Source organism: Lissotriton helveticus, chromosome 10 (genome assembly GCF_964261635.1).
Source record: "Lissotriton helveticus chromosome 10, aLisHel1.1, whole genome shotgun sequence".
Lineage (NCBI taxonomy): Eukaryota > Metazoa > Chordata > Amphibia > Caudata > Salamandridae > Lissotriton > Lissotriton helveticus.
Window position 1 is genome coordinate 928,542,099 of NC_136071.1, and position 23,930 is coordinate 928,566,028.

General features: G+C 43.9%; 1 protein-coding gene across 1 annotated transcript in view; it reads right to left on the reverse strand.

The window, feature by feature from the left end:
• The window catches only part of LOC144785549 (uncharacterized), a 135,758-nt gene that overhangs the window by 53,528 nt on the left and 58,300 nt on the right, over window positions 1–23,930 (reverse strand). Inside the window, exon 2 of the mRNA XM_078664395.1 lies at window positions 1,535–1,643. Within this exon, the coding sequence (XP_078520521.1) occupies window positions 1,535–1,643 (109 nt within the window). The remainder of the gene's footprint in view (window positions 1–1,534; window positions 1,644–23,930) is intronic.

The following is a 23,930-nucleotide window of genomic DNA, read 5'->3' on the forward strand; positions in this document are numbered from 1 at the left end:
ATTCTTTCGACTATTTAGGGGTGCGGATAAATAGTCGAATGAATTGGAAGGACCACTTGGCTAAAATGTTACTTGGTCACAAAAGAGTATCTGGGGTGACCCTGAGGGAGTATCGGGAGTCAACTAGTAAACCTCTGTCACCGGTCATGGCCATTTATGAGGGTCAGATACTCCCGGCTGCATTATATGGCTCCGAACTCTGGGGGTTCGAAAACGTTTCGGATCTAACTACAGCGGAAAATAAGTTTCTGAGGGATGTGGTGGCTCTCCCTGTTTCTACCCCGCTGATCCCCTTGCGGCTAGATTTGGGTAGACGAGCCTTAAAGGACCTAGTGAGGCTGCGCCCACTGCTCTTTTGGGTCCGTCTAAGAAGGACTAAGGAGCTTGCCAAATATGCTGAAGGGTTGGATGACCTAATACTGCTTGATACTGGCAACAAGATTGGATGGCTGTATAATGTGAGGCACCTAGTTTTCCAATTGGGATTGAGAGATGTGTGGGAGACCCAAATGCCACCGCCCAAATTAGTGATTAAGAAGTTATATTGGGATTGGGTGCAGGTCGAGGCAACACGCAGCGGGGCTGGGGGTTCACTCACTGAACGGTTCTTAGAGTTCATGTGGGCTAGGAAGTTGGAACCCTTCTTCGATCTTATAACTAAGCCGCTAGACAGAGCCCTATATTTAAAACTAAGGTACGGGACCCTCCCGGTGTACGAATTCACCGCGAGGTGGTCTAACCCTGGTGGCCCATCGCGACCGTGCCCCGGTTGTGCGGCCCCTAAGGAGTCAGTGGCCCACCTACTTTTTGCCTGCCCCGCTTACAAAGTGGCACGGAAGATTTGGCTGAAACCAGTATGCAGGGGGTTGGGACTGAGGTGCCACAGACTGGCCTTACGAGTACTCTCTACGGACTCATCATCTACTGCTATGATATGCGGGGTGGCAAAATATTTGAGTAGTGCATGGCTGACACGCTCAAGGATATTGAAGCTGCACTCTAGGCTACCAAGCGACTAGATTGGATGTAATTGAAGGTTCACCCACTATCATATAATGAACTGTTGAGAATGTCTGATTATGGTCCATATTAATTGTATTGTTTATATTCTGTGTTTATATTTTAATCATGGTTTTTATTGATGATAGTTAATATCTTCTTATTGGGTGAAATGTACTCTTTTTAATGTGTAAAATGAACTCTTTTATGGTGAGCAAATTTACCGAATAAAGATATTCAACAATATATAATTTCATTGTCCTAAATATTGGTTCAAAGCAAAATAATTGAAAACCTCTAATTCATTGGCTTAATTATTTTTTTCTTTTTGTGTAATTAGAGCTAATGCTAATAATAAAGGATTTAATTGTATATAGACGTTTACATCTTTGAAGGTTTAATTTTCTAAACTAACACCCCTAAAATAAGGTAAAATAGGCAAAGCTGTACTGAATAAATTTCCTGTGTCATAAATTAAAACAATATATTTTTAACAAATAACAATCAGCGTGTACACAAATTGTTTTTAACTTACTGTATATAAGCACTTTTCACCTCCTTGTTGACAATTATCCGCCGTTGACCACAGTTTTATTTGTGATACCAGTGCAACATACACGTTCCAGCATGGGACTCCAAAATTCCTTGAAGACAAAGATTATTTATTGTTAGAATTGCACACTAATTTGTTTCAAGGTGAAGTAACTGTCAGCCTTTATGAAGAAAAAAGAACTACAGCTAACAGTGCAGGGTGATCAATATGAGCTGGTATTGCAGAGATTCTGATCCGACCAAGGTAAAGAAATAAAAGTGCACCACTTGCAATCAGAGGAACAGAAGCCAAATAGTTATTTTTATTGTAGATGATTTCGATTTTTAAGTGATCAGCTGAATTTCAAATTGCTACTTAAGGCCTGATTTGCAAAGGAAGTTGCAAGACTCACATAGCATTATGCCTCTATTTTGCATACTATCTTCGAAATCGTACATAATTACAGGAATTCTACCAGAAGGCTGCTCTATGACAGCTTTTTTGAGCTATTCACATGCATATACATTTACGGATATGGAAAATTAAAAGGGAATTTTGATCTCCAGCAGAGAAATATGTTTTACCATGTTGTAGTCATCCTGACCAATTGTGGCGGTGTTCCACTTCCTTCCCCTCAGTGCTTAATTTAAGACAGTGGTTGCAGCTGGAGCATACCCACACTCAATTTTGTGGACAGGCACTTATTCTTCCTAATCAGATTCAGGCGTGGCCGGCACAGGTAAGAGCGGTGGGCAGGGGCGGCGGTGGGGGAAGTTGACAGACGACTGGATTGTTGAAATTAAATAAAATCACTTACCTTGCACTCACTGCATTGCGAGCACAAGGTAAGTGTTTTTAAAAAATATATATAATTTTACCTATCCCATCGTCTGCCGACTCCCACACCCACCCCACTGCTATTACCTGTGCCGGCCGTGCTTGATCAGACTTTCACCAAGAGCATGAGAAAGACTGAAAAACAGTGACCCAGGAAGAAATCTGGAGTGAAAAAGAACCTGCAAGAGTGAGATAAAGGGACAGGGAGTGTCTGGTAGTGGATGAAAGAGGCATGAAATTTAATCAAGAAAATGCAGCCTTGGTATTTGGCAGTCCTGAGATTCGAAATCCTGGCATCTGAGCAAAACGTTGCACCCTGTCACTTATTATTTACGTTTACCTTAAAACTAACTTACCCCTGCCCTTTACAGGAGTAAATCTGCAAAAGTTTTTGGTTCAGTCCCTTCCCTAAGCCACTTCAGGCCACTGCGACCGCAACCCCGGGGACTTTTTCTTTAAAGCGGACAGTGGCATGCAGCCCCCACTCCAGTGCCACAAGGAGCCCCGGTGCCCCAGGGACCCCAAGCCTTAATAGTCCCTGGGGACCCTATCCCCTGGTGCCTTTAGGGGGATGGGGCGCAAAGCCCCTTCCCCAAAGCAATACCTCCCATTGGAAGCCCATTCCCTGGGGACAAAGCATTTATTTTATGAGGAAGGGTAGTCCCACTCCCGAGCCGTAATAGTCCCTGGGGACTCCACTCCGTTTGTTTCCTCCCTTTGAAGTTAAGCTTGGCACAGGGAGATCATGTCACCGGGGACTATTATTAAGGCTTGGCTTTTCCATGGAATCTGGCCCTGGAGGATGAGGTCCCCAGGGCCTATTAGAGCATGGGGTGTGTGCCGCGCCCCCCCTCCCCTTTGTAATTGAATCGTTCCCAAGGGATACGGTCCCCCTCAACTTATTGAAGCTCAGGGATGTGGAGTCAACACTCATAGCCCTTATTTTACATGATGGTCTGGGGGCTGTGGTCCCTAGGGGCTCTCTGAGGCTCAGGAGAGGGGTCACATGTCTCCTCCACAAAGGGAATATTTTGTGCTGCCCCTAGCCTACCCTGGGGGGGGGGGGTTAATATTAACAGTAGTAGATCCTCTGCGAATTTGCAGCAAATGTTTATAAAAAAATACTTTTAGGCCCCAGGCAGGGTCCCTTTGGGACCCTACCACCTGGCCTAGGGTTCAGGGTATTCCTACCCTGCTCCCTTATGTCTTTTTTAACCTTTTTCTAGGACTCAGGACTGAGTCATATGCCCTATGATAGCAGCTACCACATAGTTGTTGATGGGGTGGCAGCCAATCACATCTCATCTTGAGATATGTAGACCCACGGATCCTCTGAGGCACGAAATATACAATACTTTTGAGCCTTAATTGCTCAAAAACTACATAACAGATTCACAGCAAATTACAAAAAGCCCTCTCTGTGGACCACAATCTAGCTTTCTGCCAAATTTGCTGTTCAGGCGTTTGGGCTGTAACTTTGTCAAAAGTTTCTATGGAAAAATGAAAGAGGAAAACTTGTTATTGTAACCCTCTATTTTTTTCAACCTCCTTGGAGTCTCTCTGGTAGTCCTGGGTTCAAGTGATGAAGCAATGCTCAAGCAGCAGGGCAGGCCTCTGAGGGTTTAGGGCTGGCTCCAGGCGGAAAAGTAGTCCTTTCAGGGGTAGCAAAGAAGTCTTGTGGAGTCCTCTGAGAGTCCTTCCATAGGTCCAGAAAGCGAACTGAAGAGTGGTTCTGAGGGTCCTATTTTTATACCTGATGCATTCTTGGAAGTAATAGAGGGTTCTAGAGCTTTCTCTTTGAAGTGCTTGACATTTCCTAACATTTTTACCCTGGCCCCAAACTAGCTGCAGGGACAATGTAGTGGTGGCAACCCTTTTGTGTGAAGGCAAAGCACAGCCTATTTAATGGTAAGTGGGGCTGTCCTATTCTGGAACACCTAAGCCCTCTATTGGGTAACTACCTGGGAGGAATTCACTGCCAACTACACCCAGTCATGTGACCTAGAACAGGCTGCAGGCACCAAGTGGCAAAGGGCAGGAAAATTACAACTTTCTAGCAGTAGCATTTTAAAAATTGTAATTTAAAATCCATCTTTACCACTAAAGATAATTTTTTATTACAATTTCATAGATACCAAACATGAAATGCTTACCTGTCCCCAGTCAAACGTTAGCACATATTGTATTGTAATAAGGCCACCCAGTATTATCCTATGGGACAGGTAGGCCACACAGCAGTGAAAAACACATTTAGGAGTTTATTACTACCAGGACATCTAAAACATAAACGTACATGCCCAACCTTTTAATTACAATGTACCCTGCCCCATGGGTTACCTAGGGCCTACCTTAGGGGTGATTTATATGCCAAGACAGATTATACCTGGTGGTAAAGGACAGTTGAAAAAAGCCTTCCGACTGTCCACTCAAATCAGGTGTACAGTCAGGAGTTATCTTCAATGGTCCCTACTCCATTGGAGACTCATTTACACCGACAGAGCAAATTTTACTCTGCATAAAACTGACGGTCTGTCCGACTCAAAATCAGGGGGGTGGACCTTGAGTTTGGCAGGCAGGATACACTGCCATCATTACAATAGAGCAGTGTTAGAAATTGGCTTCCTGGTTGATTGGGGTATAAGCCCTGGTCAGGCAGTAACCACAATCCTAGTCAGGGTAAAGCAAAGTGCACCCTAAATTAACCTGTGCTAACCCTCTGGTAGCGTGGCACAGAGCAGTCAGGCTTTACTTTAGAGAAGCTATGTGTAAAGTATTTGTGCAGCACTTCAAACAGTAAAACAGTGAAAACACCACACAAAAAGACTCACCATGTTTGAAAAATAGAGCCTAATTTAATAAATGAAACAAGACCAGAACAACAAAAATTCCACACGTAGAACCTGAGATATTGAATCTCAATGTTTTCAGGTGAAAATAGCGCCTTGAAGCAAAAAGGGCTATTAGGGATAACTGGTTGCTCCAGATCAGCACAAAGTCAAAAGTTGAGGCCAACCACGATGGAGCGCGGGCCGGTTACAGGGACCCAGCGAGGCCTGCCGAACAAAAGTACCTTAATCCTGGGTGCGTCGATGTCGAGGATACATGGTACAGTAGAGGCAATGCGTTGGTGCTGATAAATGCAGCTGCTTCAGTGCGCTGGTCCTGATCTGCACAGAAGTGGTGATGCATCAGTTGTGATGAGACATAATCTGCGATGCGGAGGTTCGTCGTCAAGGCTGCCATCGTCAGAGATGCAAGGACTTTGCGCCAAGAAGACTGATGGTTCCAAAGGCAATGTGTCGCGTTTGATCCATGCAGCAGTGGTGATGTGTTGGTCCTGAACTACGCAGCAGAGGCAATTTGTTACTTCCTATCTGCTTGCAGCTGCAATGCATTGGTTGGATAGAGGATGCTCCAGTTCCGCTGGAAAAAGCACCATAGGTCCACTTCCAAGGGTCTACGATTGGGGTGTCAAAACTTGGCAGGGCAGATTCACAGATGACAGAGTCCAGGTGCAGAAGCAGGGTGATTGGAAGTCTTTTATGCCCCTGAGGGCCAGATGTAGGTGGCTCATTACCGGTCGGTAACGGCCGAAATTAACGAATTTCGAACGTTACCGACCGGTAATGGGCTTTTCCTATGTAGGGGGCCGAAATTAAGGATTCTGTAATTTACCGAATCGGTAATTTAAGGAATTGGTAAATTACCGATTTCTTAACTACCGATTCGGTAAATTACCGAATTCCTAATGTAGGGAACACTTAAATGAGTGCTTATCCCATGTTAGGATTCGTTATTTACCACCAACTACATGTTGGTGGTAAATAACGATAAAAAAACAAAAAGCAATTTAATGCAAATTGCTTCAGTGCCATGTTGCAGAAGGGCATGTATGACTGCAACATGTGCACCCATAAACAATTGAGGGGTGCAACAGGGTGTCAAAGTGACACCCTGCCACCCTTCAATGTTTTCCCCCTTTTACCGAATCGGTATTTACTGATTCGGTAATTGACATTCATTCCTATGGGCCTCCAGGCCCATAGGAATGAATGGCAATTATTGAATAGGTAAATACCGATTCTGTAAATAGCGAAACTTAACGATTCTGTAATTTTTACAGATTTTTTAGCTACATAGCATTTACTGATTCGTAAATACCGAATCGGTAAAATTCGGTATTTACGAATCGGTAAATACTATTTACCTACATGAGGCCCTGAGTCTTTTATGCCCCTGAGACTTCAGATCAAGAGGCCTGCAGCTAGCCCTGGGAGTCACTTTGGGTCCAAGTCGGGTCTGATGACTTAGTGGACTAATGCGTCCACTGGAGTGAGTCGTCTGTTCTCGACCTCATGGTCACAGGCTCAAATCTCAGTGGGTCCACTCAACCTTTCATCTTTCTGAGGTCAATAAAATGAGTACTGTTGGGTAACAATAAACATCTATTATTCAGCACCAAGATGCCATTCTTGTTGAACTTGTGCTTTACAAATACATGTTATGTTATGTTATGTTATGTTATGTTATGTTATGTTATGTTATGTTATGTTATGTTATGTTATGTTATGTTACGTTACGTGATGTAGATCCAGTCCTTCATGCCCAGGGATGGGAACAACAGGCAGCAGGGCAACGCAGCAAGTCAGGAGTCCAGCAAACCTGCCCATCTAACACTATATCAGCTCCAAAGACCCATCCAATGTAAATCAGTGCTGACCCTGTTCCTCATGGGATCAGTTCATCCCGAACCTTGACAATCTCACCCATTCACCCCGCGGGCCACTGCTTTTTTAGGTTGGAAATATGAGATTCACACCCCTGGAATTTCACTGTCTAAGCTACTCCTCAGCTGGTTTGTACTACAAAATGATTTAACAAAGGAGTCCTAATCAGGGCCTCAGTGTTGCAAGCCAAATGTAGTGTTGTGTGTATGTTTACTGGATCTATTCGCGTACCTGTACATATATGTATATTTCTGTTCTCCTAACTGTGCAACTTGTGCTTTAGTTGGATTTGTGGGTGAAGGTGTCAGAGTTTATCACACATAGTCATGGATGCATTTGCTCTTTTGAGTGGACACGTGGTAAGGTTATTTTGTTCTAGAATATGTTTTTTAAATCTATAGAACTGTTCTGAGAGGAGCTTTTCTGAATTACTCTGCGCAATATTTTTCTCAAAAATACTTCCTTGTGTACACCTCTTTGTTCTATAAAGGCTAAAGGTTTGCAGTGTCTATCTTGTTGAACAGTGTGACAACATAATAATTCCCAGGTTGCACGTTTAGCTTTCATTCTCTCACTTTTTCTCTAAAGACATTTTATGTAATTTAATGGGACCATGGAGAGAAATTCTACAACCTTAAACATCAGTTCTCTAAATGTCAGTAGGTATTACTTCATAGTGCAATGCTGTAACTAAGCTGTTACATTTTTATATAGTAGTTTCGCCGTCTTGATTAATAACAAGAAGAGTATAACTAAAATTTTAAATACGGCGTTATACTTGGATGGTTAAATAAAATGTAGGTTGGGTTGTTGTTCATTAATTGATTGTAAGCTTCCGGTAGTGTTAGTATGATTTATGATGCCTGCTGCTTATTTGGAAGTAAAAACTTTGCAATCTCGCTATCTTATCTAACAATGCATTCTTCTTTGGAGTCACAGGTTCTTCATACCAGGACCTGTACTGTGAAAGTGGCTTCCAGCAAAACTCCATTGTAGATTCACAAAGGTCTAAAAAATTATGGAAAATCTTTTTTTCTGCCAAACTACATTTCTCGGACAGTCAGTTTCCCAGTGCACAGGACTCGCCAAGAAGTTGTCATTGTGCCATATAGTCACTAGTCAGCTTCATTTTGTCTTCGTGTTTCAACTTTTATTTATGTTATCCTCATGGAAGCAATACAACCAATTCATAAAATATTTTCCAACTATACCTTTTCACTGGTAATTTTGTAAAAATTACACGAAGACATTGTGTGCCGAACTGTTTTGCTAACTCAATACTGAAATTCTCCCTACAAAACAACAGCAAATGCGTTTCTGTACAAAATATGCCAGCATTATATAGCACTGGCAAATTGGGTGCACTACTGGGCCGATGTGCAAACCAGTTGTTTCCCAATCATGAGATGTGCAATGCAGGGAGGATGAACTACCTACTCTGTGATAGCACCCCTGCACTGTGCAATCACAAGTTATTCTACTTAAGTTGGGGACTAACGTGCGCCAGTTCACAAAATGAATGTGAATCCCTGTTATAGGCCAAATAATCGACCCTTTCTTGTTCCTACTTCCCACCTGCTCTGAGCTGAAGGCACTGCATGGCTTGGGGTTGAGTGTCCAAACCCAAGCGACACACAGCGATGGACATATTCTTCTACATTTACAACGCTTAGAAATGTACTGAAAAAGAACAAAGATTAAAGGGACTTTATAGTTATGAAATGTGCAAATTTACACATTTGTTCCAACAATACTAATGGCCGTAGTAAAGAACAACCATTGCGCTCTTAGATCTTCCCTTGATTCCACCTGCATGGATAGTAGTCCTTAAATGTTTCAGCACTTTGATTTAAGACTACCCCGAGAACCAAGACTTGTATCAATACCTGACCCCCAACCCAGCTGGCTTGTGATTTAGTTCAATACCTTCCCTAATGTGGGTGCAGATCACACTGGCAATGGAAGTGACACAAAAGAAGTCAGGTGGTAGGTGTCTACTTCATTTGTATTAAAAGTATTCCTATTTAAGGTAACTGGTGCCTATGATCTGTGAGTTTCTGCAGCACATTTTGTCAAAATGAGCAAGGGAGAAATTATAAACTTTGCTCCACTTTCCGTGTTCTGTCATTGATTGGTAGTGGATCCTTTTCTGCAATTTGACATCTCAAGTTCATTTTGATTACTACATTGTTCTTGATTTTTCTTATTTGACTTGGAATTTGTATTTTGAAACTGCTGAAAGTCATTATGCATTTCTCATTTGACATTTGTGCTGCTTGAGGCAGATGTACCAGGGAATGGGAAAACTTTTACCCTCAAATTTTGTTGTAACCTAGCAAGGTAGTCATTAGTGATTTTTTATTTATAGTTTCGGCATATTTGCCATAACAAATATAAGGACAATACACTAATCAACATCCAAACATTAAGACCAAATACATTATTTACAAAACTTTGGAATCACTGATTCGCTGTGCTAATTTTACCTAAAAAAAATCCTATCAAAAACAGATTACGTTAAATTCACATGTGCACTGTTTAAAAGCATCCAAGCAAGAGACAGATCCAAGCTCAAAATATAAAAATTGCTCGGATTGACTTGCTGGTCATTCTTGCAAGTGACAGAACTTACACCCCAGACTCTACTTGCAATAGTCCATCATGGATGACAATGGAGGTAAAAGTGCACATGCAACTATAGATATATAAAGTGCTAGTAGGATTACCTAGAGGTTGGAACAGAACGGTCAGACACCTTCTCATGCCAACCCAAGTAGTCGAATGGTAGCTTGCCACTGACATGTTTATTGTTGGACCGTCTGTTCTAAGACAGAATACAAGTGCATCGTGGCAGGGTACTATTGACAACCGCTTAAATAGAGGCACAAGCCATTTACGATGTAGATGTTTGGTTTTTGTGCAAAACAGCATGCAGTGTAACAGCATCTCCTGCCCCTCCAATCTCGCAGTCACAATGTTTGGTTGTGGATTAAACAATTACTAATCTAGCCTTGTATAATTTGGTAGGGAAACTACCTAGTCAGAATTTTAAATATGAAGTTCGAGGTGCATCAGGGGCGATTACATTCAAATATTTTTCAATGCCAAATGATTGCTTGACTTGGAGATAATTAACAGTCAATTTCGAGAAGCATGTGCAAAGAATTCGACCTTTAAATTGTAAATCCAAGAAAGCGTGTTTGACCATTGAAGTTGTGTGCCCTGGGTTGGAACAGAGATGGCAAAGGCCGAGTTCATTCAAACATTTTTTGACATGAAGTGACCAAGCATTATACTGCAATTTACCTGGGGCTGATCCTTTAGGAATCGTTTTAAGATAGCAAGTCCTACAGCGGTTCCTGTTTAGCCACAGCCACTGTGTCACAGGGGCCAGGACTACGATGTCGAAGATGGATACCAAACCCAGCTCCAAAAGCAGTGGAAGAAACAGCGCACCCCGGCCGAGTTCCAATAGGGACCTAAGGAATACGTTTTCTATTTTTAGAGGTGGGCAGAGGACATCACCATCATTTTTGTTTTTGATATGCAGGCCTTACTTCGCCACAAGCTCTCAAATTTACCAAGTGATTTGTGCATTTCGTTTTGCATGCATTACAGTGTTACTATATTGTCGGCGTGGATTGGGATAACTATCTTTTTATTACACAGCTTTGGGGAATCAGGCTTTGCCCTATAAAAAGACACTCTTCAGCATCATTCAAGAGGGAAAACAATTACAGGGCAAGTACTAACCTTGCTTAATGCCGGAACGGATTTTAAAATGGAGACTGTATTCCCATGCAATTCTGTAATGAGCACAGGCCCTCACTCTTGGTGTAAGATCTTCATAGCTTGGAAAAGCAATTTCTAGATCCCTAATTTCTCCAATGATTTTCATAATTTTGGTCTGGGCACCCAGTCAAATGCTGATTTAAGATCTATACATGATATAAAGAGGAGCCTTGTATGCTTTGACATATTTGACACACACTATTTAGTTTTATACCTTGGCCAATGGTGCTAATACCCGTGGGTAAGCCAGTCTGCATGTCGATAAGAATTGTATTTTGATGTCAGTAGCCTATTTAGCAAGATGCGGCCAAAGATTTTCCCTTTACTATCCTATAGCAATATGGGTCTATAATTACTGGGAAATAACTTACTTCCTTTTTTATGAAGCAGATCTATTAAGGCAGATAGTGATGAAGATGAAATAAAGTTTTTGCCCAGTGCCACATTGATTTTCTTGGCCAAGCCTACAGACAAAACGTTGGGATCGACACTAAACTTGTCAACTGGGACATGGCCAGGACCTAGTGCCTTGTTAACCTTTTGTGCTGTGCTCTATCTACTTCCAGCCATAAGAAATGTAATTTTTCACATAATTAGGGAATCAAAGACACTACAGTTTTGCAGCGATTCATTGTTGTGATACACAGTCTTGAAATGATCTTTCCAAGTCTGAGTGCTGATGAGGCAATCTTGGCTATTTGCTCCTGCTCTAAATACTTGCTATGTGCACCCAGAAACTTCTGCTGTTTCTTTCCTTTGCTGCCTTTTTCAGATCTTTCCAGACTGCTTAAAGATATGGTAGTTACTTATATCTCAGTAGGACTTTAAGCTCTCTCCACACAGTCTTAAAGGCTACCTCATTTGTTGGTAATAGATGATGGACACAATGACCGTTTGAAAGTTTGACTTCGATGTTCTGCATTCTTTGATGAACCATCCACCATACTTTTTATTACCATTGTGTTTGGCCAGCCAAGGGGCAGAGCAGAATCATCTAATATGATGCGATGGGGATTTTTTCCGGCAGCGCAAATGCTAAATAGGTGGCCTTCTATGGTATCCTTCAACTGGGTCTTGCCTTCTAGGAATGCTTCCATGTTCCATTTTACCCCCCTTCTGTTGTTGGCTGAGATGATGTTAGCGGTGAAGGGAACAATATTTTGTACTTCGACTGGAATTCTGTATCTAAAGCACAAAGGATTGAGGTCGCTCTAAGACCATTAAACTACCTTTATGTCCATCACCAAATCCCATTCAGGAATAGGCTATAATCATACTGGCTTTGTTAGTACTATGGTAATTTAGAGACGCAGGACTGTCCGAAGTAGTTTGGCCATTTAGAAAACTCAATTGCAGATCAGACACAAAGCTTGCAAATAGTCTTCCTTCCCTGCACCCACTGAGCTGAATAGAACTCCCAATATCTGGTGTCGGGATGCCCCAAAAAGCCTCCTCTTCACCTATTGAATTATCCCAAAGGCCTGCATGAGGGTGTACATTGAAGCCACCACAGACTATCATAATATGTTTTGTACTAGCGTTCACCCTAGCCTTTATCCTACAGATTCTTTATTTAAGTAATGTTAGTTGATCCTCCGGTTTGCCATACTGGTTGGAATTTAGATAAACGTTGATAATGTCTATTATTAAGATCTGCGATTTTCTTTGGACCTTAGACAATCTCACATGCAGCATACATAAAGAAGTAAAGACTGATTAAACTTTATTTTCTGTGCAATCAAATTTCACTGCGATTAAGGTAGCAATATGCATCCCATGTCTCATGGAAACAACAGAACTCTTTAGAGCTTACAAATGCCACCCAATCACTGTCCTCAGGCTTGGATTGCATATCAGCTCTGTTCCATGACAGAACAGTCATTCCATCAGCTTTTGTTGAAGTATTACTATTAGGCAGAATGTGACAGGCATACTCAGGAGACTTGGCATTAGTATAATTAAAACAATGTGGTCGAAGTGGGCCAATTTTTGGGCCTTGGGATGTTGAAACTATTCAAAGCAGGCACCAACCAAACCAGATGCTACCACCTTCTGTTGTAGACACTTGCCTACCTCATTGATGGATTTCAATGGCTCTAGTGTTGTTTTCCTTCTTACACATTAAGCCAATTTAAATGAACCTTCTGGTCTTTTAGGGATTATTGACACTCACTCTTGCTTGCTATTCATCGATCACAGTTCTGCATAGCTTTGTTTGCCATGTATCAGACATCCATCCACTGCTTTGAGGGATCATGTCTATTCCAATCACATGCAAATGGTCCATGTGACTGGTGTGTTGAATATCATATCGCTGGACACCCCATTTTTAGTGGCCTGTGGACTGAAGTTACAACACATGCTTAGATTCACAAATGTTATGTCTCACAAGGATATTGAGCATAGTGCTGCAACAGAATGGAAACTTTTTAGTAGGTGAGCTTGGTTTAGATGTAGCGGATGCAGTGGGTTTGGAAATAGATCTATAAAAATATAGTTTTGTTATGGTCTTGAAGGGCTGGACATCGTGCTGTCCAAAAACTCCTAAAGATTTTTATTTTGTTGGAGAATCAGGTGGTTCTGGAATGAATTCCCGTGCAGGTGGTTTAACAAAGGTCGAGCATGAAGAGATACTCCTTTCCCAGCACTCTGTTTTCTACATCTTGAGCTTATTTGTTATGTTATGTTATGTTACTAAATTTATAAAGCGCGTAGCTGTCCCAGCAACGGAGCGTCCCAGTGCTAAAACCAGAAATAACTTTGCAGGGTGGAGAAAACGAGGGGCACCTACTAGACTGTGAAGAGCCAAGTTTTGTTGGCCCTTCTGAAAGCCACATGATTCTGGATACTCCTGATGGTCACAGGTAGGGAGTTCCAGAGGGCTGATGCCAGTGCGTTATTGAAAAAGACAGCCCCACCCACCCTTGCTCATTGGATTCAAGGGACGCATGCTAAATGCAACTCCATGGAACGCAGCTTGCGGCATGGTGTACAAGGCAAGAGCAGATCTGATAGAATATGAGGCGCTTGGTGGATGAAAATTTTGTGGGCAGTGCAACGGGTCTTGAAATTAATTCTCTTGTCCACCAGCAGCCAGTGTAATTTGGGAATGAGCACTTTGCCGGGGCCGGTTTTCGGCCAATTTTGCTACAGGGGCGATTTTGCAGCTATGCTGCAAAAACGGCCCTGTAACAAAAACGGCCCCCACCCATGCGGCACACCGGGGGATTGCCCGGTGCCCGCTATGGCCAGTCTGGGCCTGCTTGAGTCCGCGTATAAGCCCAAAGCAAGCCTCTGCCACTGCTTTTGTTTGGGCATTGAAGGACAAGGCGCTGTCAATTCAGACATCCAGGTTATTTACCGCCTACTTAGGAGAGGGCGCGGACCCCAGCACATCCGGCCACCACTGGTCTGTCCATAGATACGTGTCTTTTCCTAACAGTAAGATTTCGGTCTTGCTGGCATAAGCTGTAGACAGTTGGCTGACATCCATTCCTCTACAGCCAGCATTCCATCCTGGAATGTAATTAAATTGTTGTTAGATTTGTTGGAAAAGGACATAAGCAGCTGAGTGTCATCAGCATAAGATACTAATGACAGTCCTCTACTTTTCGCCACCACCGCAAGTGGTTGTATGTAGATATTAAAGTGCGTGTTTGCAAAATGCTTCCCGCTGGGGTTGCCTCTGCGGTAGGCTGTTTTCCTTTTTTTGTGCGCTTCCGTACTACTTTGTTCTTATTAGATTTTCTTTTCCTTTTTCCACTTTGCTATAGGTTGCGGGGCAGGCTCGACATTTGGGTTAACCACAGTAAAGTTTGTTATGGTCACTGGATTTTTCTTCTAATAATTGGGTAAAGCCGCTTGCCATCCCTGTAACTCTCAGCTGGTTCTTTGAATAGATATTCAAAGGAAATAATCTCATTAGCATCAGTTATAATGCTATTCAGGGCATATTTTCTTCCCTTTTTACTTGTTGCTACATTTTCTATTTTCGTTTTTGCTCTCTTCAATATCTGACACTTTGCTGGTTAGGGGTATCTTGTTACTGGCTGCAGCTGGCTTATTGCTTGTGGGGTGCCTCTTAAGATTTGAGCCTTTTTACTCTCGCCATACTCTGCAAGATATCCCTGATGGTTTGGTTAGTAGTTGCACTGGTTTCATTCATACTGTCGCTTAAATCCAAAGGAATTCGTTTTTTATGTTCCGCAGCCCTACGCTGTTGGCATCGGTATTGGTCTGTTCTGCTTTGATGTGATCTGAGGTGCTGGGTTTGACAGGAATTGCAACTTTTCATTGCTGTGACGAGTCCTACACCATTTCTGAGAGTTAACGACGGTACAGTGACTTTCTCTGGTGAATAAAATGGAGGATGAACTGGCAGGTAGTTGTTGGTTTGGCTTGACATATCCGCTTTACATCGTTCTCAGGGCGAGAGCTTCCAGTATGAGTGTTAATAAGTAGGCGTTGTGATTATTGTCCTGCACTATATTCTCTAATAATGATAGCATAGAGCTTGATATCTGTTGGAGGAAATACAGGGATATTGAGACTATAAAGTGCAGACAACGTCTTGAAATGGGGTCTGAGTTGTCATGTTCTAAGACAGGAAAACCCCAAATTCTGCTAGCAAAGAGAACTTTGATTTATAAATGCGGTATTATTCACAGAGGGATTGGCCGTTGTTAGTCTTTCTAATATAATTGGTGAAATACTGCTGCGAGGTATACTCGTCCCAATATTCATTAATTTAGTAGGAACATCTGGCAGTGTGTAATGATTAAGGCAAAATGGCTAAGGGCCTGATTACGAGTTTGGTGGTGCTGTGCCGGCTTTGTTCGGCACAGCACTGTCAAAGCCGTGTGTGATCCGCCTGCCAGTTCAACTCCTGTCTTGCAGACTTTTCTTTTGCCGTTCCCATGGTGGTGCCCTGAAAATGGGCACCGCAATGGGAATGGAAAAGAAGTTCTAGCACAGCTAGTCCATGCGTGCTTGAACTTGGGGTGCAAGCAAACAGGGGGGCACATGTTGTGTCCCCCTGAATGCATCCCGTTGACGGCGGGGGCATGGGGGCCCTGTAGGGCCCTCTTTGTTTCCCTACCACCAGCCTTTTTATGGAAGGCTCACCACCACGAAAAGGCTGATCGTGGGGAAACTCATAATATGCTCAGTGGACCGTGGAGATCCCACCTTGCATATTGCATTCCCCTGTCCTTTGACCACTGACAGGAAATGGTGGTTCCCTGGCACAGCCAGTACAGCGGTGGTGGTCTGAATGGCCGCATCTAAATAGGGCAGCAACAGGACTACCACTGCTGCGCCATCTCAAGTCTGGCAGTCAAAGCTATCCAGAGTCGTAATCTGCCCCAAATTCTCTGTTAACGTCTAAGGCAGTGATGTACACAAGTTAATGGAAGTAGACCTTGGCACAAGTAGGCCACCGTAGGCACAGCTATATCCACTGGAGAGGAGGTTATAGGTGGTAATCTACTGCAATTAATGATAAATCTCCTACATTCAGGGCTAGTTTTTTGTACAATGCAGAATTCCAATTTGACTGCTTTGCTCTCTTTTCCACTAGCACTGGTGCTGGATATATATTTATCTAGAGAGCATCTCAAGAGAAACATTGCCAGTGTTGGGGAGGATGCAGTGATTATTGGTCTGCTGTTAACAGTGCCTTCCAGTCTTTTGACTTTCGCCTATTTGATCTCATTGCAGTTCGTTTCGCTCCTAGGAACATCAAGCATACTCTTCGGTTGAAAAATAACCGAGGACACAGCCTCCTCAGGTGAGGTCTCCAGACCCTTCCCATCTTCCCTTGTACTTCTCTGTGACCATACTAATCACATTCGGTGGGAGCCACTGTCAGACAGTGCAATTGCATAATAGTCAGTAATCAATTTTTTGCTTTCCTCTTGCGTTATGCCATTCATTTCTCTGGGGTTACCCACTACCCTTTCCTTAAGAGTTGTACCCAAGGATTTAGCTGATTGTAATAGCAAGCACCCGTAACTGTTTTAAATACTTGAGTACTGACACTTGCAGCCAATTCTGGTACTCATACTTTAAGTTATAATATGTTATGAGAATTTGTAGAGCCCGACTTATCACCTGGGAGGTGATCCAGGTGCTGATCTGGTGTGGGGGTCAGGAGTCTGACTCTGGGGTGAGTCTGAACAGGTTGATTCAGGTGTTTCCATGGAGTGGATCAGAAGAGCCAGGTCTTGAGCTACTTCTGGTAGTACTGTTAGTCTTTGGCAGTATTGGCAATAATTTATTATATATTTGTAGCGATCTCTTGAGGATGAAGGTGTATTCACACAGCTTTGCAATAGTCATAGCAGCAGTAATAACAAAAATAGAATGACTTAGAAAATGCACTACCTGGGTCACCATCAACATGAGAAATTGACCAACTGCACTAGCAAATCACGAACGGGCCATTTCCTCTAGCCCACCTTCTCATTATTGTCAACCCTATCTATTTCAAATTGCTGTCAATTTGTTTCGATCAAGGACGTGACAGAGTGTTCTAAGAAGGGATCGAGCCAGGGAAGTGCTGAGAGCATAAGTAGCACCAGTACCTAGGCCAAGGCAGCCTCTTCACTTCAGAGGGCTCAACCCTCCAGCCAGGAATCTATCCACCAGGACTGGCCATACACCTCCTCTTACCCCCAGACTATCATCCTCTGCCTTCTGCCCAACAGAGCAGGTCAAGTGCAAGGACAGGAGCAATGGATTGAAGCTGGAGCTGGAGACCAGGGTCGGGGTTAATGGGGCTGCCAACCGAGCAGTCCAAAGGCAGGCATCTCCATTGCCTACCCACCTCAGGGCCTCCCGCTCATCAAACACAGCACCCGGACCACCGTTAATATTTCCACGCATCCACCATGGCCGCAACTCCCAGTGTACCCCATCAGGCTCAAAATCTCCAAGGATCTCTGCCTCCGCACCTAGTATCAACAATTACAGTCAGGCAACAGGCAACGGCCTGCCGGTGAGCAGGGACTGTAGCTGGAAAGTGGTAACTGGGACTAAGTCCAGAGTTAAAATAAAGGGGAGCCTGGGCTCAGTATCTTATTGCTGCACAAGGACCCCTATCCCTTATTTGCTGATCAACTTCGACTTCATCAGATTCTGCAAGTTTGTTGGGGGCCATAAGTCCAGCCCAGCTCAGCTCTCAAAAAGCCCAGACACACACCTCCAGCTCCAATACAGTTGAAAGGAGCAGCAGGAAGTAGCAAGGTCAACCTAGCAAGATATTATCTTATTAATTTGCTGAGGTACCACCCTCCTAAATTAATAACCCAATTCCTCATAAAGTGTATTAGTATATTGTCTTTCTACCTTCTCTTGGTTTTCATTTACCATCTATGTTAAGATCCTATGCACTGCTTGATTTGACCTATATACATCATTTCTGCATGAGATGCTTGGTGGGAGAGTGTATTTATTTGATATCCATTTCATGTTTAGGCGGGATGAAATTTAAATTAACTAAATTATCCTGTCCTAATTCACATAATTTTGTACATTTCCCATTAGATTTGTGTTGGACCTGGTACTTTTTGCAGGGTTAGCCCCAAACATTTTGTCTTTCACTGTGTTCAGTTTTCACTACAGTGAGTGCTGCTCCTCTCATAGGTTAGCATTGGGAATTCCCTTATATGTTTGTTAGTGGTCATTTCTGATCTGAAAGGGGTAGCATTGCCATATTTGGTATGTTTGAAATAGGGGTGATAAATCCTGCTTATTGATGTAAGTAGATTGTTCATTACTATTGTAGAAATGCCACTTTTAGAAAGTGGACATTTCTATGTACTTATGACTCTTTGTGCTTTGCAGCCTGACTCCAATCCACGTCTAGTACAGAGTGACAGCTAGGCTTTGTGCATACTTTCCAGACATCAATTACTCAGGGAGGTTTGGGTGTTACAGGGTTAAATCTACATATTAAATGGTCTTTCTGGGCTGGAAGAGAGGGAAGTGGGGCACACTTACATTTGTATAGGGTGTGTCCTGCCCTCACACAAAGGGCTTGTTTACTCCCTAGTGATGTCTGGAGCCAGTGATGGGGTTGAATGGGGGTGTTGTGTACTTCCAAGGTTCTCTGGAAGTTACCTCCACATCTAAGTCATTTTGAGTATAAGTACAGGGACTCTGACCCCATGATTTTAGACACTGCGTGGGACTTGTAACCAGACGCTGCTGGCGCTTCATGCTTGCTCCTTGCCAGAGGACTGCCAGGAGAAACTGCCATTGGACTTGATTGCTTGTAGTGCTGATCTGCTGAATGCTGAGATTAAAGAAGGACTGCCACTTTTTGCTAAAGAGACCCTTGTGCTGGCCTGCCTTTCTGTGCCCTGCTATTTGTGCCTCCAGTGTTCTCCAGGGGCTTATGGGCTTGCCCCCCTCACCCAGCGCTTGTAAGGGGTTCAGGGGTCCAGTAAGACTCCTGTAACCTTGTCAGCGTGCTGTGTGGATTGTGAAATTCAGCATGCTTTTTTGTTTATTCCATTGCTCTGATACATTTTGCATTGTGATGTGCCCCCTGGACACAAGCAGGGCCCTACTGGAGTGCTTCTATCATGGTGTGCACTCAGTGGCCACCCCAGGGCAAAAGCAGGCATCCACTTCTGAGTTCCTTTTCTATTAGGAATCCTTTGTGTGCCCCAGAGACCGGCGTGTCTCTCTGCGGACTTATGCTCTGCATCACTGGGACTTGCAAGGTTCCCATCACTGTCCGACCACACCTCCCTGCACTACAGAAGAGATCGGGTGTGTGGCGGCCTCTACCAGCAACCCTCTAAGAAGTGCAGGCTGCCAAAAAGCACTGCAGCCACCTGGAACAACGTGGCTGTAATGCGGTCCTGCACCCATCACAAGCAACTGCTTTTTGGCATTCCCTTCAGGGTCTGATCCGATCAACCTGTAGAAGAGGACTGCACCTTGCAGCAGTTTGTATTAGTTTTGATTGCTGAGTGCCAGGATTCCCTGATTTATCTGGAGTGTGACTCATTGTCCAGCACGACAATCAGGGCTTCCTGTATTGGGAAACCTTGCCGTTTGGGCATTTCTACTCATTATAATGTGCTCCCTAAAGGGAGCCCCCAGAACTTTGGAAGCACTGCTGCCCCCTCAAGAATGGTCATATGTAAAAGGGCATATCCCTTGAAAGTACAGATTATATGGATTTTGTTCTGCTCAGGATTTGTGCAGAATAATGATGGCTATCTCTAGATTGCCTCACACGCTTTTAATCATTGTGAGTTAATTTTCCAGAGGATAACCATGGTTATCCTGGCATATCTATATGGTCTCAGTGTCAATAATACTGGGGGGATTTATGTACTACACAGATGTTTGGTGACTCATTTGTTTTCTCCCCATAACCTAACTCCTGCCCTGATGTTATGATATATGTTGTTTTTGCCTTGCATTGTCAGGATAGCGAGTATCATTTCAGGATTTACATTTGTTTGCTCACGGATGGTGTTTTCATGACATTATTATTATACTTAAGCTTATAAAGCGCACAGCTACCCGGAGGTTTCCCGGCGCTAGGGACCAGATTAAGGGTGAGAGCAGACTGAAAAAGATGAGGCGGAGTTATTGGTTAAATAACCAAGTCTTAACTTCTCTGCGAAACTTGAGATAACAGGATTCAGTGCGAAGAGAAAGCGGAAGAGAGTTCCAGAGGGAGGGAGCCAGGACGGAGAAAGAGCGACCACCCACCCTGGCTCTCTTAACTCTGGGAACTTGAAACCTGTGCTGATTAGAAGATCGAAGGGTGCGGGCAGGGCAGTATCGATGCACTAAAGTACTAAGGTAGGATGGAGCCTGGCCTGTATTGATCCTGTGCATGTAGCAGAGGGCCTTAAATTTCCTGCGGCTTTCGATACGTAACCAGTGCAATTTACGAAGAGAGTTGGAAGTGGGGGATAGGTTGGGCAGTTTACAGAGCAGTCGAGCCGCCATGTTTTGGACTGTCTGTAATTTACGGGTCACCTCTTTGCATGCCCCCAGGAGAAGAATATTGCCATAGTCCAGTCTAGAGGTGACATGACATGACATGTGCAACACATAAGCCTTTATCTTATTGTACTAACTGAGAGGTTTTGACAACTGTCCAATGAGCAAAAGTAATTATTGATTTATGTCATTTTGGTCCATATTATTTGTGCAATACATATACAATATTTTTTATATAATCCTGTGTGGAGTCTCTTTTGTGGTGTGTTCATTGTGCTACTGTGTGAGTATGTTGCCCAAATGCTTTACACATTGCCTCTGATGATTGGCCTTATTGTTCTGCGCCAAGCTATGAGAGGGTGACCACACCCTATCTTTGGTATGTAACTTATCTGCCGTGAGTAGAGTGGCGGGTGTTGCCTGGCTTAGGTGCATACCCTAGACAACCAGAAACCACATTTCTAACAGCTACGCGATAATTCAAAATGTATCACATTGAGTTATTATGCCCCATTTGCGGCAATATTTTACCAGGTGTGCTAATAACTTAAACAGCCAGAACATGAGCAGCTGTTTCTCATGCCACTTGTGTTCTTTGAGTTTTTGTGTACTTTTACTGCGAAATGCACCTAGCGTAAGTCAAATATTTATGCAAAGACACGTTTCACACAAAATATAGCACAAAAAATACATTTGCATTTTGTGTAACTATGCATAATTTCTTATAATTCTACTAAAATTTTGCCCAATCATGCAAGAACGAATTCTGCTAATTTTGAATACCCCTATTCATGTTTTCTCATACATCCAGCACACTAGGACAGACTTCCTCCTCCGGCTTCTCATTTGACATCAGTCATGTTTGTACTCTCATCATTAGCCTTCTATCCAATCTTTTTGCATCCATTCTTTTCATATTTCAGCGTGTAATGCGTGGATATCATTTAGGGTTGGCCAGATGTTGCAGCTTCAACCTCTGATCATCAGATTTCTGGCATGTTGTATGCGACTCCAGTATCAGGGGTGGCTCCTCCATTATGGCAGAGGAGCGTTGACCCCCTGCTGAAAGCCAGCAGAGGCAAAGGAGTCAGGACAAAAATAAAATTGTATTATCATTTAATTTTTATCCTTGCAGGCTGCGAGGGAGGGGCGTGGTCTCAATGTCTGATGCTGCAGCTGCAGCACCCAGCCACAGCCGGTGGTAGGTGTAACTGCAGGGCGGTGATATAGGGAGTGGGAGGGGCAGGGTGGGGGGTTGTAATGTATGGATTACGGACTTTAACAGGTAAGTAAATATAAATTAATAAAACGAATTTCGTTGTGTGCACTGCATCACCAAATGCGATGCAGTGCGCGCAACGAAATTCGTTTTATTTATTTATATGTTTACTTACCTATTAAAGTCCATAATCCATACATTACAACCCCCACCCTACTCCTCCCCCTCCCTACATCACCGCCCTGCAGTTACACCTACCACCGGCCGTGGCTGGCAGCACCAGGGAGGAGGGGGGAGTGTTGGGTACTACCAAGTGCTCATGACAGTTTGGAAGGCCCTCTGGGCCGGACAGAATGACTTCAGTAATCCCAAGGGCGGCTCTTTCTGCCCGAGGGATTACAATGTTGGATGCAGATAGCCTTTCCAACACAGAAAGGCTATCAGAAGTTGACGTTCGGGCCCCCCCTGCAGGGCCCCCATGGGTGCACAGCCTCCTGTTGGAGGCCGAGGGGGGACCTATCATACCTGCCACAGGGTGCAGGGATGAACTGCACCTCTTCGTTTTACAACAAGAGTATGAATTTCGGTCCGAATGCACGCTCCCATTGTAAAGAATAGGAGTGTGACCGAACAATGTACAGTTGCAGCCTAATTTGCAGGTCGGGCAGTCCCAAACCCGAAACAATGTCGGGTGGACATAAGCCCACACAACATCGTAATTAGGCCCTTAGCCTTTCTCCACCCTAGCTGCGTTTTACAGCTGGATGGAGAAACCAACACAGACTCCCACTCTATGTATGAGCGCCGGAGGGAGGCACTCAGACCAATTCCAGCACTGAAATAGCATTCCCAGCATGTGAGCAGCGCTGGGATTGGGAGCTGGGAGCCTGCACAGTGTGCCACAGGCTCCTAGCAAGGACACAAGGATTCGGAGCAAGGTGGGGGCAGCCAAAGCAGTTCGTTTTTTCTTTTTTTTTTTATATTTGTTTGTTTTTAGTGTTTACCTCCCCCTGCCCCAAATATCGCAAAAAGGTACCGCCTATAAGTACTTATAGGCCATAGAGTGAGGGGGAAAAGGAAACAAAATCACACAAGTAGAACCCCCCCCCCGCCCCACCACTTCATACTAAGAGTGGGCGTTCCTGCTTAGCATTTATAAAAGGTAAACCAGAATTCTTGGTTAACCATAAAATCGAAATGGCTTGGGCACTCGGGCTCCTCCTTTTGTACTGTGCAGATAGTCTACTTTTCTTCAGTTCGAAATACCTAATTTGATTTAGGGGAGGGTCTGTTGTGCAAGCACTGAGTGCTTATGACGCATAACGTTATAGCATGAGTAATGTCAGATAAATATTCCTCTTGATGCACACTGGCCTTGTGGCCTTGTCTGCTAAAAAAAACAGCCAATGAAGGAGGTAGCCACTTACAGAGCACCATAAAATCAAGTCTGTTTCCTCTCTGAGACTGCCAGTGTGCGGTGTAAGTAGTAATATGGGGAAGAGGGGCACAGGAACAAAACTCGAGGCACAAAGAGGCATATGTTAGAGATAAACTTCCAGTCAGGGGTGGCTCAAGGCTCATGGCGGCCCTAGGCAGGGAGCGTAGGTAGGGGGCCCCGGAAGAGGGGGTCCGGCCGGGGCGGAGCGTGTAGGCCAGTGAAGAGGGGGGGTCAGGGTGTTTGGAAGTGGAACAGAGCTGGAGGCCGCCAAATCCCTGCCAGGGGCCGCCATGCAAATATGTATCCATCCTCAGAGGATTATTATATTAAGGAGATATATATTGGTGTGGTGGCCCCTGGGGTTTGGTGGCCCTGTGCAGGTGCACAGCTTGCACATGCCTAAGGCCGCCCCTG